The sequence below is a fragment of the Oncorhynchus keta genome, unplaced genomic scaffold (genome assembly GCF_023373465.1).
Source record: "Oncorhynchus keta strain PuntledgeMale-10-30-2019 unplaced genomic scaffold, Oket_V2 Un_contig_2322_pilon_pilon, whole genome shotgun sequence".
NCBI lineage: Eukaryota > Metazoa > Chordata > Actinopteri > Salmoniformes > Salmonidae > Oncorhynchus > Oncorhynchus keta.
Genome location: NW_026283277.1, coordinates 28827 through 46168, shown reverse-complemented (window position 1 = coordinate 46168; position 17342 = coordinate 28827). Strand labels below are relative to the sequence as shown.

Genomic DNA, 17342 nt, shown 5'->3' with positions numbered 1-17342 from the left:
TGTCCCCTTTCTATCTAACACCACTAGCTGGGACTGATTGTCCCCTTCTATCTAACACCACTAGCTGTGACTGATTGTCCCTTTCTATCTAACACCACTAGCTGTGACTGATTGTCCCCTTTCTAACACCACTAGCTGTGACTGATTGTCCCTTTCTATCTAACACCACTAGCTGTGACTGATTGTCCCCTTTCTATCTGACACCACTAGCTGTGACTGATTGTCCCTTTTCTATCTGACACCACTAGCTGTGACTGATTGTCCCTTTCTATCTAACACCACTAGCTGTGACTGATTGTCCCTTTCTATCTAACACCACTAGCTGTGACTGATTGTCCCTTTCTATCTAACACCACTAGCTGTGACTGATTGTCCCCTTTCTATCTAACACCACTAGCTGTGACTGGTTGTCCCTTTCTATCTAACACCATTAGCTGTGACTGATTGTCCCTTTCTATCTAACACCACTAGCTGTGACTGATTGTCCCTTTCTATCTAACACCACTAGCTGTGACTGATTGTCCCCTTTCTATCTGACACCACTAGCTGTGACTGATTGTCCCCTTTCTATCTAACACCACTAGCTGTGACTGATTGTCCCTTTCTATCTAACACCACTAGCTGTGACTGATTGTCCCCGATCTTTCTAACACCACTAGCTGTGACTGATTGTCCCTTTCTAACTGACACCACTAGCTGTGACTGATTGTCCCTTTCTATCTAACACCACTAGCTGTGACTGATTGTCCCTTTCTATCTAACACCACTAGCTGTGACTGATTGTCCCCTTTCTATCTGACACCACTAGCTGTGACTGATTGTCCCTTTCTATCTAACACCACTAGCTGTGACTGATTGTCCCTTTCTATCTGACACCACTAGCTGTGACTGATTGTCCCTTTCTATCTGACACCACTAGCTGTGACTGATTGTCCCTTTCTATCTAACACCACTAGCTGTGACTGATTGTCCCTTTCTAACTGACACCACTAGCTGTGACTGATTGTCCCTTTCTATCTAACACCACTAGCTGTGACTGATTGTCCCTTTCTATCTAACACCACTAGCTGTGACTGATTGTCCCTTTCTATCTAACACCACTAGCTGTGACTGATTGTCCCCGATCTTTCTAACACCACTAGCTGTGACTGATTGTCCCTTTCTATCTAACACCACTAGCTGTGACTGATTGTCCCTTTCTATCTGACACCACTAGCTGTGACTGATTGTCCCTTTCTAACACCACTAGCTGTGACTGATTGTCCCCTTTCTATCTGACACCACTAGCTGTGACTGATTGTCCCCTTTCTATCTAACACCACTAGCTGTGACTGATTGTCCCTTTCTATCTAACACCACTAGCTGTGACTGATTGTCCCTTTCTATCTAACACCACTAGCTGTGACTGATTGTCCCCGATCTTTCTAACACCACTAGCTGTGACTGATTGTCCCTTTCTATCTAACACCACTAGCTGTGACTGATTGTCCCTTTCTATCTGACACCACTAGCTGTGACTGATTGTCCCTTTCTAACACCACTAGCTGTGACTGATTGTCCCCTTTCTATCTGACACCACTAACTGTGACTGATTGTCCCCTTTCTATCTAACACCACTAGCTGTGACTGATTGTCCCTTTCTATCTGACACCACTAGCTGTGACTGATTGTCCCCTTTCTATCTAACACCACTAGCTGTGACTGATTGTCCCTTTCTATCTAACACCACTAGCTGTGACTGATTGTCCCTTTCTATCTAACACCACTAGCTGTGACTGATTGTCCCCGATCTTTCTAACACCACTAGCTGTGACTGATTGTCCCTTTCTATCTAACACCACTAGCTGTGACTGATTGTCCCTTTCTATCTGACACCACTAGCTGTGACTGATTGTCCCTTTCTAACACCACTAGCTGTGACTGATTGTCCCCTTTCTATCTAACACCACTAGCTGGGACTGATTGTCCCCTTCTATCTAACACCACTAGCTGTGACTGATTGTCCCTTTCTATCTAACACCACTAGCTGTGACTGATTGTCCCCTTTCTAACACCACTAGCTGTGACTGATTGTCCCTTTTCTATCTGACACCACTAGCTGTGACTGATTGTCCCCTTTCTATCTGACACCACTAGCTGTGACTGATTGTCCCTTTTCTATCTGACACCACTAGCTGTGACTGATTGTCCCTTTCTATCTAACACCACTAGCTGTGACTGATTGTCCCTTTCTATCTAACACCACTAGCTGTGACTGATTGTCCCTTTCTATCTAACACCACTAGCTGTGACTGATTGTCCCTTTCTATCGGACACCATTAGCTGTGACTGATTGTCCCTTTCTATCTGACACCACTAGCTGTGACTGATTGTCCCTTTCTATCTAACACCACTAGCTGTGACTGATTGTCCCTTTCTATCTAACACCACTAGCTGTGACTGATTGTCCCTTTCTATCTAACACCACTAGCTGTGACTGATTGTCCCTTTCTATCTGACACCACTAGCTGTGACTGATTGTCCCTTTCTATCTGACACCACTAGCTGTGACTGATTGTCCCTTTCTATCTAACACCACTAGCTGTGACTGATTGTCCCTTTCTAACTGACACCACTAGCTGTGACTGATTGTCCCTTTCTATCTAACACCACTAGCTGTGACTGATTGTCCTTTCTATCTAACACCACTAGCTGTGACTGATTGTCCCTTTCTATCTAACACCACTAGCTGTGACTGATTGTCCCCTTTCTTTCTAACACCACTAGCTGTGACTGATTGTCCCTTTTCTATCTAACACCACTAGCTGTGACTGATTGTCCCTTTCTATCTGACACCACTAGCTGTGACTGATTGTCCCTTTCTAACACCACTAGCTGTGACTGATTGTCCCCTTTCTATCTGACACCACTAGCTGTGACTGATTGTCCCCTTCTATCTAACACCACTAGCTGTGACTGATTGTCTCTTTCTATCTAACACCACTAGCTGTGACTGATTGTCCCTTTTCTAACACCACTAGCTGTGACTGATTGTCCCTTTCTATCTAACACCACTAGCTGTGACTGATTGTCCCGATCTTTCTAACACCACTAGCTGTGACTGATTGTCCCTTTCTATCTAACACCACTAGCTGTGACTGATTGTCCCTTTCTATCTGACACCACTAGCTGTGACTGATTGTCCCTTTCTAACACCACTAGCTGTGACTGATTGTCCCCTTTCTATCTGACACCACTAGCTGTGACTGATTGTCCCCTTTCTATCTGACACCACTAGCTGTGACTGATTGTCCCTTTCTATCTGACACCACTAGCTGTGACTGATTGTCCCTTTCTATCTAACACCACTAGCTGTGACTGATTGTCCCTTTCTAACACCACTAGCTGTGACTGATTGTCCCTTTCTATCTAACACCACTAGCTGTGACTGATTGTCCCCTATCTTTCTAACACCACTAGCTGTGACTGATTGTCCCTTTCTATCTAACACCACTAGCTGTGACTGATTGTCCCTTTCTATCTAACACCACTAGCTGTGACTGATTGTCCCTTTCTAACACCACTAGCTGTGACTGATTGTCCCCTTTCTATCTGACACCACTAGCTGTGACTGATTGTCCCTTTCTATCTAACACCACTAGCTGTGACTGATTGTCCCTTTCTATCTGACACCACTAGCTGTGACTGATTGTCCCCTTTCTATCTAACACCACTAGCTGTGACTGATTGTCCCCTTTCTATCTAACACCACTAGCTGTGACTGATTGTCCCTTTCTATCTGACACCACTAGCTGTGACTGATTGTCCCCTTTCTATCTAACACCACTAGCTGTGACTGATTGTCCCTTTCTATCTAACACCACTAGCTGTGACTGATTGTCCTTCACCAACGGTCCCTTTCCATCATCTAGTAATGAACATTTCACAACATATTAAGTTGTGAAGGAAACACCTCTGGAGCTCATGTAGAGACAGAACGTATTGTATGTCATATTGTATAGTACAAACAGTCCGAAATACTTACAATACTGTCATAATTGTTGCATCATACAGGTTTCATAAAACTACAGTTGTGTAGTGACTGTTTTCAGGATGAAACATTTCAGCTACTCATGTAAAATGAGACCACTGGTTTTGAAGAGGGGTAGAAAACCTGTTTTCAGAATGAAACATTTCAGCTACTCTAATGTAAAATGAGGCCACTGGTTTTGAAGAGGGGTAGAAAACCTGTTTTCAGAATGAAACATTTCAGCTACTCTAATGTAAAATGAGGCCACTGGTTTTGAAGAGGGGTAGAAAACCTGTTTTCAGAATGAAACATTTCAGCTACTCTAATGTAAAATGAGGCCACTGTTTTTTGCATTTTTAATAACAAATATTCACAAAAACCACGAGTGCCAAATCCATTCCTATTTTCAGCCCTAGTTTCACTTCCTGTCCCTCTGAGTAATCACAGAGGAGAACGTGCATAGTACCACTCCAACCCAGCCTCCAGGGACTAATAAGGAAACAGACATACACTGCATGAATATATTACTATTTGATCATACAGTTGTAGCTCTCAGGTTATAGTTCTCAGGGTGTATCTCTCAGGTTATAGTTCTCAGGTTATAGTTCTCAGGGTGTATCTCTCAGGTTATAGCTCTCAGGTTATAGCTCTCAGGTTATAGCTCTCAGGTTATAGTTCTCAGGTTGTAGCTCTCAGGTTATAGTTCTCAGGTTATAGCTCTCAGGTTATAGTTCTCAGGGTGTAGCTCTCAGGTTATAGTTCTCAGGTTATAGTTCTTAGGTTGTATCTCTCAGGTTATAGTTCTCAGGGTGTAGCTCTCAGGTTATAGCTCTCAGGTTATAGTTCTCAGGGTGTAGCTCTCAGGTTATAGTTCTCAGGGTGTAGCTGTCAGGTTATAGCTCTCAGGTTATAGTTCTCAGGGTGTATCTCTCAGGTTGTATCTCTCAGGTTATAGTTCTCATGGTGTATCTCTCAGGTTATAGTTCTCATGGTGTATCTCACGTTGTAGCTCTCAGGTTATAGTTCTCAGGGTGTATCTCTCAGGTTGTAGCTCTCAGGTTATAGTTATCAGGGTGTATCTCTCAGGTTGTAGCTCTCAGGTTATAGTTCTCAGGTTATAGTTCTCAGGGTGTATCTCTCAGGTTGTAGCTCTCAGGTTACAGTTCTCAGGGTGTATCTCTCAGGTTGTAGCTCTCAGGTTATAGTTCTCAGGGTGTATCTCTCAGGTTGTAGCTCTCAGGTTATAGTTCTCAGGGTGTATCTCTCAGGTTGTAGCTCTCAGGTTATAGTTCTCAGGGTGTATCTCTCAGGTTATAGTTCTCAGGGTGTATCTCTCAGGTTGTAGCTCTCAGGTTATAATTCTCAGGTTATAGTTCTCAGGGTGTATCTCTCAGGTTATAGTTCTCAGGGTGTATCTCTCAGGTTGTAGCTCTCAGGTTATAGTGCTCAGGTTATAGCTCTCATGTTATATTTCTCAGGGTGTATCTCTCAGGTTATAGCTCTCAGGTTATAGTTCTCAGGTTGTATCTCTCAGGTTATAGTTCTCAGGTTATTGCTCTCAGGTTATAATTCTCAGGGTGTATCTCTCAGGTTATAGCTCTCAGGTTATAGTTCTCAGGTTGTAGCTCTCAGGTTATAGTTCTCAGGGTGAAGCTCTCAGGTTATAGCTCTCAGGTTATAGTTCTCAGGTTGTAGCTCTTAGGTTATAGTTCTCAGAGTGTATCTCTCAGGTTGTAGCTCTCAGGTTATAGTTCTCAGGGTGTAGCTCTCAGGTTATAGCTCTCATGTTATAGTTCTCAGGGTGTAGCTCTCGGGGTGTAGCTCTCAGGTTATAGTTCTCAGGGTGTATCTCTCAGGTTGTAGCTATCAGGGTGTATCTCTCAGGTTGTAGCTCTCAGGTTATAGTTCTCAGGTTGTAGCTCTCAGGCTATAGTTCTCAGGTTGTAGCTCTCAGGTTGTAGCTCTCTGGGTGTATCTCTCAGGTTGTAGCTCTCAGGTTATAGCTCTCATGTTATAGTTCTCAGGGTGTAGCTCTCGGGGTGTAGCTCTCAGGCTATAGTTCTCAGGGTGTATCTCTCAGGCTATAGTTCTCAGGTTGTAGCTCTCAGGTTATAGTTCTCGGGGTGTAGCTCTCGGGGTGTAGCTCTCGGGGTGTAGCTCTCGGGGTGTAGCTCTAAGGTTGAAACTCTCAGGTTGGGTTCAAGCCCACCTCTGAAGTGGTGTCAACCATTTCCCCCATCCCTAGGGAACACAGCTGATTAAACTAACTGCATTCTGAACTGAAGATCATGATTAGCTGATTATTGAAGTCAGGTGTGTTAGCTGGGGCAAAAGTGTGACACCAATCAGGCCCTGGAGGACTGGAGTTGCCCATCCCTGTCCTAGGTGCGCTGGGTAATTCCCTTGGTAATCCCTTGGTTCTGGGTCAGTGTGGACAGAGCAGTCTCTCTGTCTGTTCAATAATTCATACTTCCTACACTAGCAGTCAGGTAGCTCCTCTCAAGACAGAGCATCTAGAACGGCTGTTAAAACAGTGTCTACCAGGACTAGACTGCATACAGTATCTACCAGGACTAGACTACATACAGTATCTACGAGGACTAGACGACATACAGTATCTACCAGGACTAGACTACATACAGTGTCTACCAGGACTAGACTACATACAGTATCTACCAGGACTAGACTACATACAGTACAGTATCTACCAGGACTAGACTACATACAGTACAGTATCTACCAGGACTAGACTACATACAGTACAGTATCTACCAGGACTAGACTACATACAGTATCTACAAGGACTAGACTACATACAGTACAGTATCTACCAGGACTAGACTACATACAGTACAGTATCTACCAGGACTAGACTACGTACAGTACAGTATCTACCAGGACTAGACTACATACAGTACAGTATCTACCAGGACTAGACTACATACAGTACAGTATCTACCAGGACTAGACTACATACAGTGTCTACCAGGACTGGACTACCTACAGTATCTACCAGGACTAGACTATATACAGTATCTACCAGGACTAGACTACAGTACAGTATCTACCAGGAACTAGACTACATACAGTGTCTACCAGGACTAGACTACATACAGTACAGTATCTACCAGGACTAGACTATATACAGTATCTACCAGGACTAGACTACATACAGTATCTACCAGGACAAGACTACATACAGTATCTACCAGGACTAGACTACATACAGTATCTACCAGGACTAGACTACATACAGTATCTACCAGGACTAGACTATATACAGTACAGTATCTACCAGGACTAGACGACATACAGTATCTACCAGGACTAGACTACATTCAGTATCTACCAGGACTAGACTACATACAGTATCTACCAGGACTAGACTACATACAGTACAGTATCTACCAGGACTAGACTACATACAGTACAGTATCTACCAGGACTAGACTACATTCAGTATCTACCAGGACTAGACTACATTCAGTATCTACCAGGACTAGACTATATACAGTATCTACCAGGACTAGACTACATACTTCCTGTTTATTATTAATGACCTATATAGAAAACCTGTTTTCAGAATGAAACATTTCAGCCACTCTAATGTAAAATGAGGCCACTGTTTTTTTTGCATTTTTAATAACAAATATTCACAAAAACCACGAGTGCCAAATCCATTCCTATTTTCAGTCCTAGTTTCACTTCCTGTCCCTCTGAGTAATCACAGAGGAGAACGTGCATAGTACCACTCCAACCCAGCCTCCAGGGACTAATAAGGAAACAGACATACACTGCATGAATATATTACTATTTGATCATACAGTTGTAGCTCTCAGGTTATAGTTCTCAGGTTATAGTTCTCAGGGTGTAGCTGTCAGGTTATAGTTCTCAGGGTGTAGCTGTCAGGTTATAGTTCTCAGGTTATAGCTCTCAGGTTATAGTTCTCAGGTTATAGTTCTCAGGGTGTATCTCTCAGGTTATAGTTCTCAGGGTGTAGCTGGCAGGTTATAGCTCTCAGGTTATAGTTCTCAGGGTGTAGCTGTCAGGTTATAGCTCTCAGGTTATAGTTCTCAGGGTGTATCTCTAAGGTTGTATCTCTCAGGTTATAGTTCTCATGGTGTATCTCAGGTTGTAGCTCTCAGGTTATAGTTCTCAGGGTGTATCTCTCAGGTTGTAGCTCTCAGGTTATAGTTCTCAGGGTGTATCTCTCAGGTTGTAGCTCTCAGGTTATAGTTCTCAGGTTATAGTTCTCAGGGTGTATCTCTCAGGTTGTAGCTCTCAGGTTATAGTTCTCAGGGTGTATCTCTCAGGTTGTAGCTCTCAGGTTATAGTTCTCAGGGTGTAGCTCTCAGGTTGAAACTCTCAGGTTGGGTTCAAGCCCACCTCTGAAGTGGTGTCAACCATTTCCCACATCCCTAGGGAACACAGCTGATTAAACTAACCGCATTCTGAACTAAAGATCATGATTAGGTGTTTATTGGAGTCAGGTGTGTTAGCTGGGGCAAAAGTGTGACACCAATCAGGCCCTGGAGGACTGGAGTTGCCCATCCCTGTCCTAGGTTCTCTGGGTAATTCCCTTGGTAATCCCTTGGTTCTGGGTCAGTGTGGACAGAGCAGTCTCTCTGTCTGTTCAATAATTCATACTTCCTACACTAGCAGTCAGGTAGCTCCTCTCAAGACAGAGCATCTAGAACGGCTGTTAAAACAGTGTCTACCAGGACTAGACTACATACAGTATCTACCAGGACTAGACTATATACAGTATCTACCAGGACTAGACTAAATACAGTATCTACCAGGACTAGACTATATACAGTATCTACCAGGACTAGACTAAATACAGTATCTACCAGGACTAGACTACATACAGTATCTACCAGGACTAGACTACATACAGTATCTACCAGGACTAGACTAAATACAGTATCTACCAGGACTAGACTATATACAGTATCTACCAGGACTAGACTACATACAGTATCTACCAGGACTAGACTAAATACAGTATCTACCAGGACTAGACTATATACAGTATCTACCAGGACTAGACTACAGTACAGTATCTACCAGGACTAGACTACAGTACAGTATCTACCAGGACTAGACTACATACAGTATCTACCAGGACTAGACTACAGTACAGTATCTACCAGGACTAGACTATATACAGTATCTACCAGGACTAGACTACATACAGTATCTACCAGGACTAGACTATATACAGTATCTACCAGGACTAGACTACATACAGTACAGTATCTACCAGGACTAGACTACATACAGTACAGTATCTACCAGGACTAGACTACATACAGTACAGTATCTACCAGGACTAGACTACATACAGTACAGTATCTACCAGGACTAGACTATATACAGTATCTACCAGGACTAGACTACATACAGTACAGTATCTACCAGGACTAGACTATATACAGTATCTACCAGGACTAGACTACATACAGTATCTACCAGGACTAGACTACAGTACAGTATCTACCAGGACTAGACTATATACAGTATCTACCAGGACTAGACTATATACAGTATCTACCAGGACTAGACTACATACAGTACAGTATCTACCAGGACTAGACTACATACAGTACAGTATCTACCAGGACTAGACTATATACAGTATCTACCAGGACTAGACTATATACAGTATCTACCAGGACTAGACTATATACAGTATCTACCAGGACTAGACTACATACAGTATCTACCAGGACTAGACTACATACAGTACAGTATCTACCAGGACTAGACTACATACAGTACAGTATCTACCAGGACTAGACTACATACAGTACAGTATCTACCAGGACTAGACTATATACAGTATCTACCAGGACTAGACTATATACAGTATCTACCAGGACTAGACTATATACAGTATCTACCAGGACTAGACTACGTACAGTACAGTATCTACCAGGACTAGACTACATACAGTACAGTATCTACCAGGACTAGACTACATACAGTACAGTATCTACCAGGACTAGACTACATACAGTACAGTATCTACCAGGACTAGACTACATACAGTATCTACCAGGACTAGACTACATACAGTATCTACCAGGACTAGACTACAGTACAGTATCTACCAGGACTAGACTATATACAGTATCTACCAGGACTAGACTATATACAGTATCTACCAGGACTAGACTACATACAGTATCTACCAGGACTAGACGACATACAGTATCTACCAGGACTAGACGACATACAGTACAGTATCTACCAGGACTAGACTATATACAGTATCTACCAGGACTAGACTACAGTACAGTATCTACCAGGACTAGACTATATACAGTATCTACCAGGACTAGACTATATACAGTATCTACCAGGACTAGACTACATACAGTATCTACCAGGACAAGACGACATACAGTATCTACCAGGACTAGACTACATACAGTATCTACCAGGACTAGACGACATACAGTATCTACCAGGACTAGACGACATACAGTATCTACCAGGACTAGACTAAATACAGTATCTACCAGGACTAGACTACAGTACAGTATCTACCAGGACTAGACTACATACAGTATCTACCAGGACTAGACTACAGTACAGTATCTACCAGGACTAGACGACATACAGTATCTACCAGGACTAGACTACATACAGTATCTACCAGGACTAGACTACATACAGTATCTACCAGGACTAGACTAAATACAGAATCTACCAGGACTAGACTACATACAGTATCTACCAGGACTAGACGACATACAGTATCTACCAGGACTAGACTAAATACAGTATCTACCAGGACTAGACTACAGTACAGTATCTACCAGGACTAGACGACATACAGTATCTACCAGGACTAGACTAAATACAGTATCTACCAGGACTAGACTACATACAGTACAATATCTACCAGGACTAGACTATATACAGTATCTACCAGGACTAGACTACATACAGTACAGTATCTACCAGGACTAGACTATATACAGTATCTACCAGGACTAGACTATATACAGTATCTACCAGGACTAGACTATATACAGTATCTACCAGGACTAGACTACGTACAGTACAGTATCTACCAGGACTAGACTACATACAGTACAGTATCTACCAGGACTAGACTATATACAGTATCTACCAGGACTAGACTATATACAGTATCTACCAGGACTAGACTATATACAGTATCTACCAGGACTAGACTACATACAGTATCTACCAGGACTAGACTACAGTACAGTATCTACCAGGACTAGACTATATACAGTATCTACCAGGACTAGACTATATACAGTATCTACCAGGACTAGACGACATACAGTATCTACCAGGACTAGACTAAATACAGTATCTACCAGGACTAGACTACAGTACAGTACAGTATCTACCAGGACTAGACTATATACAGTATCTACCAGGACTAGACTATATACAGTATCTACCAGGACTAGACGACATACAGTATCTACCAGGACTAGACTAAATACAGTATCTACCAGGACTAGACTACAGTACAGTACAGTGTCTACCAGGACTAGACGACATACAGTATCTACCAGGACTAGACTACATACAGTATCTACCAGGACTAGACTAAATACAGTATCTACCAGGACTAGACTAAATACAGTATCTACCAGGACTAGACTACATACAGTATCTACCAGGACTAGACTACATACAGTACAGTATCTACCAGGACTAGACGACATACAGTATCTACCAGGACTAGACTACAGTACAGTATCTACCAGGACTAGACTACAGTACAGTATCTACCAGGACTAGACTATCTATATACAGTATCTACCAGGACTAGACTACATACAGTATCTACCAGGACTAGACTATATACAGTATCTACCAGGACTAGACTACATACAGTATCTACCAGGACTAGACGACATACAGTATCTACCAGGACTAGACTACATACAGTACAGTATCTACCAGGACTAGACTATATACAGTATCTACCAGGACTAGACTGCATACAGTATCTACCAGGACTAGACTGCATACAGTATCTACCAGGACTAGACTATATACAGTATCTACCAGGACTAGACTACATACAGTACAGTATCTACCAGGACTAGACTACATACAGTACAGTATCTACCAGGACTAGACTACAGTACAGTATCTACCAGGACTAGACTATATACAGTATCTACCAGGACTGGACAACAGTACAGTGTCTACCAGGACTAGACTATATACAGTATCTACCAGGACTAGACTACATACAGTACAGTATCTACCAGGACTAGACTACAGTACAGTGTCTACCAGGAGTAGACTATATACAGTATCTACCAGGACTGGACAACAGTACAGTATCTACCAGGACTAGACTACAGTACAGTATCTACCAGGACTGGACAACAGTACAGTATCTACCAGGACTAGACTACAGTACAGTATCTACCAGGACTAGACTACAGTACAGTATCTACCAGGACAAGACTACATACAGTATCTACCAGGACTAGACTACATTCAGTATCTACCAGGACTAGACTACATACAGTATCTACCAGGACAAGACTACATACAGTATCTACCAGGACTAGACTACATACAGATATATATATATATATATAGATATATATATATATATAGATATAGATATATATATATAGATATATATATATATATATATATATATATATATATATATATATATATATACAGATATATATATATATATATATATAGATATAGATATAGATATATATATAGATATAGATATATTTTAGAGATACTTTTTGAAATGCCTTCCTCTGTCACTTCAGCTTGACACAATAACAATGTTGTTTTGGCGTCCGGCCCGGAGACACAGAACTGCTTGACTTTACCTATCACAATAACAATGCAGCAAACGGAAAATGGAGGAGCATTACAGAGGATGTAGGCTGACAGACACAGCAGCTACCAGTTACTGAACAGTACTGTGAAGTCAAGAGTCAGGACAGATGACTGTGTTACTGATACAGAAAAGGAAACTGACTGACAACACATTTCACAGGCTTTTCTAGGGTCTCACTACTCCAAAACGTACACACACACACACACACACACACACACACACACACACACACACACACACACACACACACACACACACACACACACACACACACACACACACACACACACACACACACACACACACGTCAAACCCTTGGGCCCTGGTTAACTACAGGGCTTTATGATCCCTGGTTAACCACAGGGCTTTATGATCCCTGGTTAACTACAGGGCTTTATGATCCCTGGTTAACTACAGGGCTTTATGGTCCCTGGTTAACTACAGGGCTTTATGGTTCCTGGTTAACTACAGGGCTTTATGGTCCCTGGTTAACTACAGGGCTTTATGATCCCTGGTTAACCACAGGGCTTTATGATCCCTGGTTAACTACAGGGCTTTATGATCCCTGGTTAACTACAGGGCTTTATGATCCCTGGTTAACTACAGGGCTTTATGGTCCCTGGTTAAACACTCCCTCTCCCTCCCTCCCTCCCTCCCTCCCTCCCTCCCTCCCCCTCCCTCCCTCCCTCCCTCCCCCTCCCTCCCTCCCTCCCTCTTCCTCCCCTCCCTCCCTCCCTCTCTCCCTCTCTCCCTCCTCTTCCTCCCCTCCCTCCCTAGTTGACGGAGGAAAACTAAACTCTCTCTGGGACTCAGTCTCCATGCTACTCTAATGGGTGCTAGTCTAGACAGATACAGTTCCAGACACTCCTTAGAAAGTGTAATATTTACTCCAAACACTTTGCTGCAGAAGGTACAGTAGACGCTTGATAAAGTGCAGTGTGTCTGATGATTAGGTTTAGTGGGGATGTTGGGCGCGCACACACACACACACACACTACACACACACACTCTCTCTCTCTATATATCCCTCAGTATTGGCTTGGTCTTCTATCACCTGTTTTCACCACGTGTAACCTGGTCAGACAGTGAGGAAGTGAGCCTGCCCTCTACTGGTGGCTGAGTGTAACTACACTCAGTTTCACTACTTGGTGTTGTAGTGTTGTAAGACATTATTAACAATGTAATGATACCTTCATCATAACCCAGCTGTTGTAGTGCAGAGAAACAAGATAATACCTTCATCATACACCAGCTGTTGTAGTGCAGAGAAACCAGATAATACCTTCATCAATGTCTGTTGTAGTGCAGAGAAACAAGATAATACCTTCATCCTACACCAGCTGTTGTAGTGTAGAGAAACCAGATAATACCTTCATCAATATCTGTTGTAGTGCAGAGAAACCAGATAATACCTTCATCAATATCTGTTGTAGTGCAGAGAAACCAGATAATACCTTCATCATAACCCAGTTGTTGTAGTGCAGAGAAACCAGATAATACCTTCATCAATGTCTGTTGTAGTGCAGAGAAACCAGATAATACCTTCATCAATGTCTGTTGTAGTGCAGAGAAACCAGATAATATCTTCATCAATGTCTGTTGTAGTGCAGAGAAACCAGATAATACCTTCATCAATGTCTGTTGTAGTGCAGAGAAACCAGATAATACCTTCATCAATGTCTGTTGTAGTGCAGAGAAACCAGATAATATCTTCATCATAACCCAGCTGTTGTAGTGCAGAGAAACCAGATAATACCTTCATCAATGTCTGTTGTAGTGCAGAGAAACCAGATAATACCTTCATCACAACCCAGCTGTTGTAGTGCAGAGAAACCAGATAATACCTTCATCACAACCCAGCTGTTGTAGTGCAGAGAAACCAGATAATACCTTCATCAATGTCTGTTGTAGTGCAGAGAAACCAGATAATACCTTCATCAATGTCTGTTGTAGTGCAGAGAAACCAGATAATACCTTCATCAATGTCTGTTGTAGTGCAGAGAAACCAGATAATACCTTCATCAATGTCTGTTGTAGTGCAGAGAAACCAGATAATACCTTCATCACAACCCAGCTGTTGTAGTGCAGAGAAACCAGATAATACCTTCATCAATGTCTGTTGTAGTGCAGAGAAACCAGATAATACCTTCATCAATGTCTGTTGTAGTGCAGAGAAACCAGATAATACCTTCATCAATGTCTGTTGTAGTGCAGAGAAACCAGATAATACCTTCATCAATGTCTGTTGTAGTGCAGAGAAACCAGATAAGACCTTCATCAATGTCTGTTGTAGTGCAGAGAAACCAGATAATACCTTCATCAATGTCTGTTGTAGTGCAGAGAAACCAGATAATACCTTCATCAATGTCTGTTGTAGTGCAGAGAAACCAGATAATACCTTCATCAATGTCTGTTGTAGTGCAGAGCAACCAGATAATACCTTCATCAATGTCTGTTGTAGTGCAGAGAAACCAGATAATACCTTCATCATAACCCAGCTGTTGTAGTGCAGAGAAACAAGCTTGTTGCCTAAAAACACATGTTGGTGTAAAGAGAGACAGACAACTGTAGTTTATAACCTCAAGGTCCAGACAACGATCCTCAATAGTCTAGTCTGGCAGTCCTGTCTGAATTCTTGGAGACTTGGTCATGAGATTCTTATAGATTGTAAGACAGTGTAGTCTATTTAGTCATCTCAGTAGCCAACTGCTGAGGCTGAGCTGCAAGACAGACATGGTCTGTTGATGAATAAGAGGTTGGATGAATTCACTATCTTTAACATCATTCATTCTCTCTCTATCAGCAGCTTCCAGCTGTGAGGGTGACAGTCCATGTATGGTACACTGGTGGAGGTTCATCATACTGTGTCTGTCTGTCTGTCTGTCTGTCTGTCTTGTCTGTCTGTCTGTCTGTCTGTCTGTCTGTCTGTCTGTCTGTCTGTCTGTCTGTCTGTCTGTCTGTCTGTCTGTCTGTCTGTCTGTCTGTCTGTCTGTCTTGTCTGTCTGTCTGGTCTGTCTTGTCTGTCTGTCTTGTCTGTCTGTCTGGTCTGTCTTGTCTGTCTTGCCTGCCTGCACCACTGAGCCAACATTGAATAACTAGGAACAATATTCTAGCCTGCTACCGGTTTTATCAGCTGAATTTAGGCTCTGTCTTTAGATATGTAGTCTATCACATCAGAATGTCTGTGTTGACTTGTCCCATCCAGCTAAGAGGATGGATGTCTGCTTTCCAACAAGCCAACAAAAACGGAGGAGGCATACACTGGTAACACCATACTGCCCTACCAAGCAAAAAGGCAGTAATTGTCATTTTTGCTAGAATTAAAAGACATGCTTAATCATGTGGACAAGTATCCTGTCTCTATTGTGTTGTGTTCAGGATAAAATAGGGGTCATGTTGACAGTAACTGTATAAAGTTACTATGAAACCAACGTAAATAAAAGCTATTTTTCTCAGTTTCACGCTATGAGCAGTTACTGCCTTTTTGCTTGGTAGGGCAGTATAATTGTCTGAAGTCAAACAATAGGCTGCTATTCTTGTAAACATTCACATATAACAGGCTATTTATAGACATTCATTTCTCCTTCCAACCAGGGAGTGAGAGGAGAGCACAGCTAAGCACATGGAGAACCCAGAGAATGGTGAGACATCGACGGGCTTTAAGTAAGGCTACTTACAGTGACACCATCCCAAGTGGCAGCACCAGTGGAGCTTGAAGCACTTCCCATGGCTGTGTGTGGCGCAGATGGACAGTCCGTCGCACGGGAGAAAGTCCGGTCTCCCCGCGCAGCTCCGGGCCAACGCCTGCGCCTCGTCCAACTTCTCGCTCTTCCGTCCGCCCGACGCGGCCATCGCGTAGCGCACACCCCAGGATCAAACGCACGCCATGTAACCCATCAGAGAACGCAGCTTTAGCCCACCAGCCAAAAATGGTCTGGAATTTCGGTGTTGGTCTCAAAACCTCAGCAAACGCCAAATGTCTATCCAGGAGGAAACTCCAAAGCGTGACGCAAACGAGTTAAATGTGGCCCCGTTGTAGCCACCCCCAAGCAGCAACGAGAGAATCAAAATGCGATGAAAGTTCCAGTTCCAAGAATACGATTGACAGCTTGTTTTACGTAAACATCTGGATCTCCAGCCGCTGGAATGATTTTCTGTAAACGTCGACGAGGTTATCTCAGCCAGAGAGATTTCCGTGGCGTATCCCGTGTCAGGCTTTCATTTGATATAGCCAGCCTTCTATCAGCCTGACAAGAGACTCCCCTGTCTGTTGATGAATCCCTCGCCGTTTCCTTCCTCTTAGGCTATCCCCTCCTCTCTCTCTCTCTCTCTCTCTCTCTCTCTCTCTCTCTCCCCTCTCCTCTCCCCCAGTTCTTCAGCCACAAAGGAAGTCCGATATTTGGTCTATTGTCCTCATTTCTGGCTGTAATAGCCTTTCCTCCGAAATCATAACTG

General features: G+C 42.9%; 1 protein-coding gene across 1 annotated transcript in view; it reads right to left on the bottom strand.

Moving 5' to 3' along the window:
* Positions 1–16848, bottom strand: part of LOC127921711 (UPF0524 protein C3orf70 homolog A-like) — a 37538-nt gene extending 20690 nt beyond the window's left edge. Inside the window, 1 exon segment of the mRNA XM_052505341.1 lies at positions 16565–16848. Coding sequence (XP_052361301.1) covers positions 16565–16739 — 175 coding nt within the window. The 5' untranslated portion in view covers positions 16740–16848.
* Between the last annotated feature and the right edge of the window lie 494 nt (positions 16849–17342).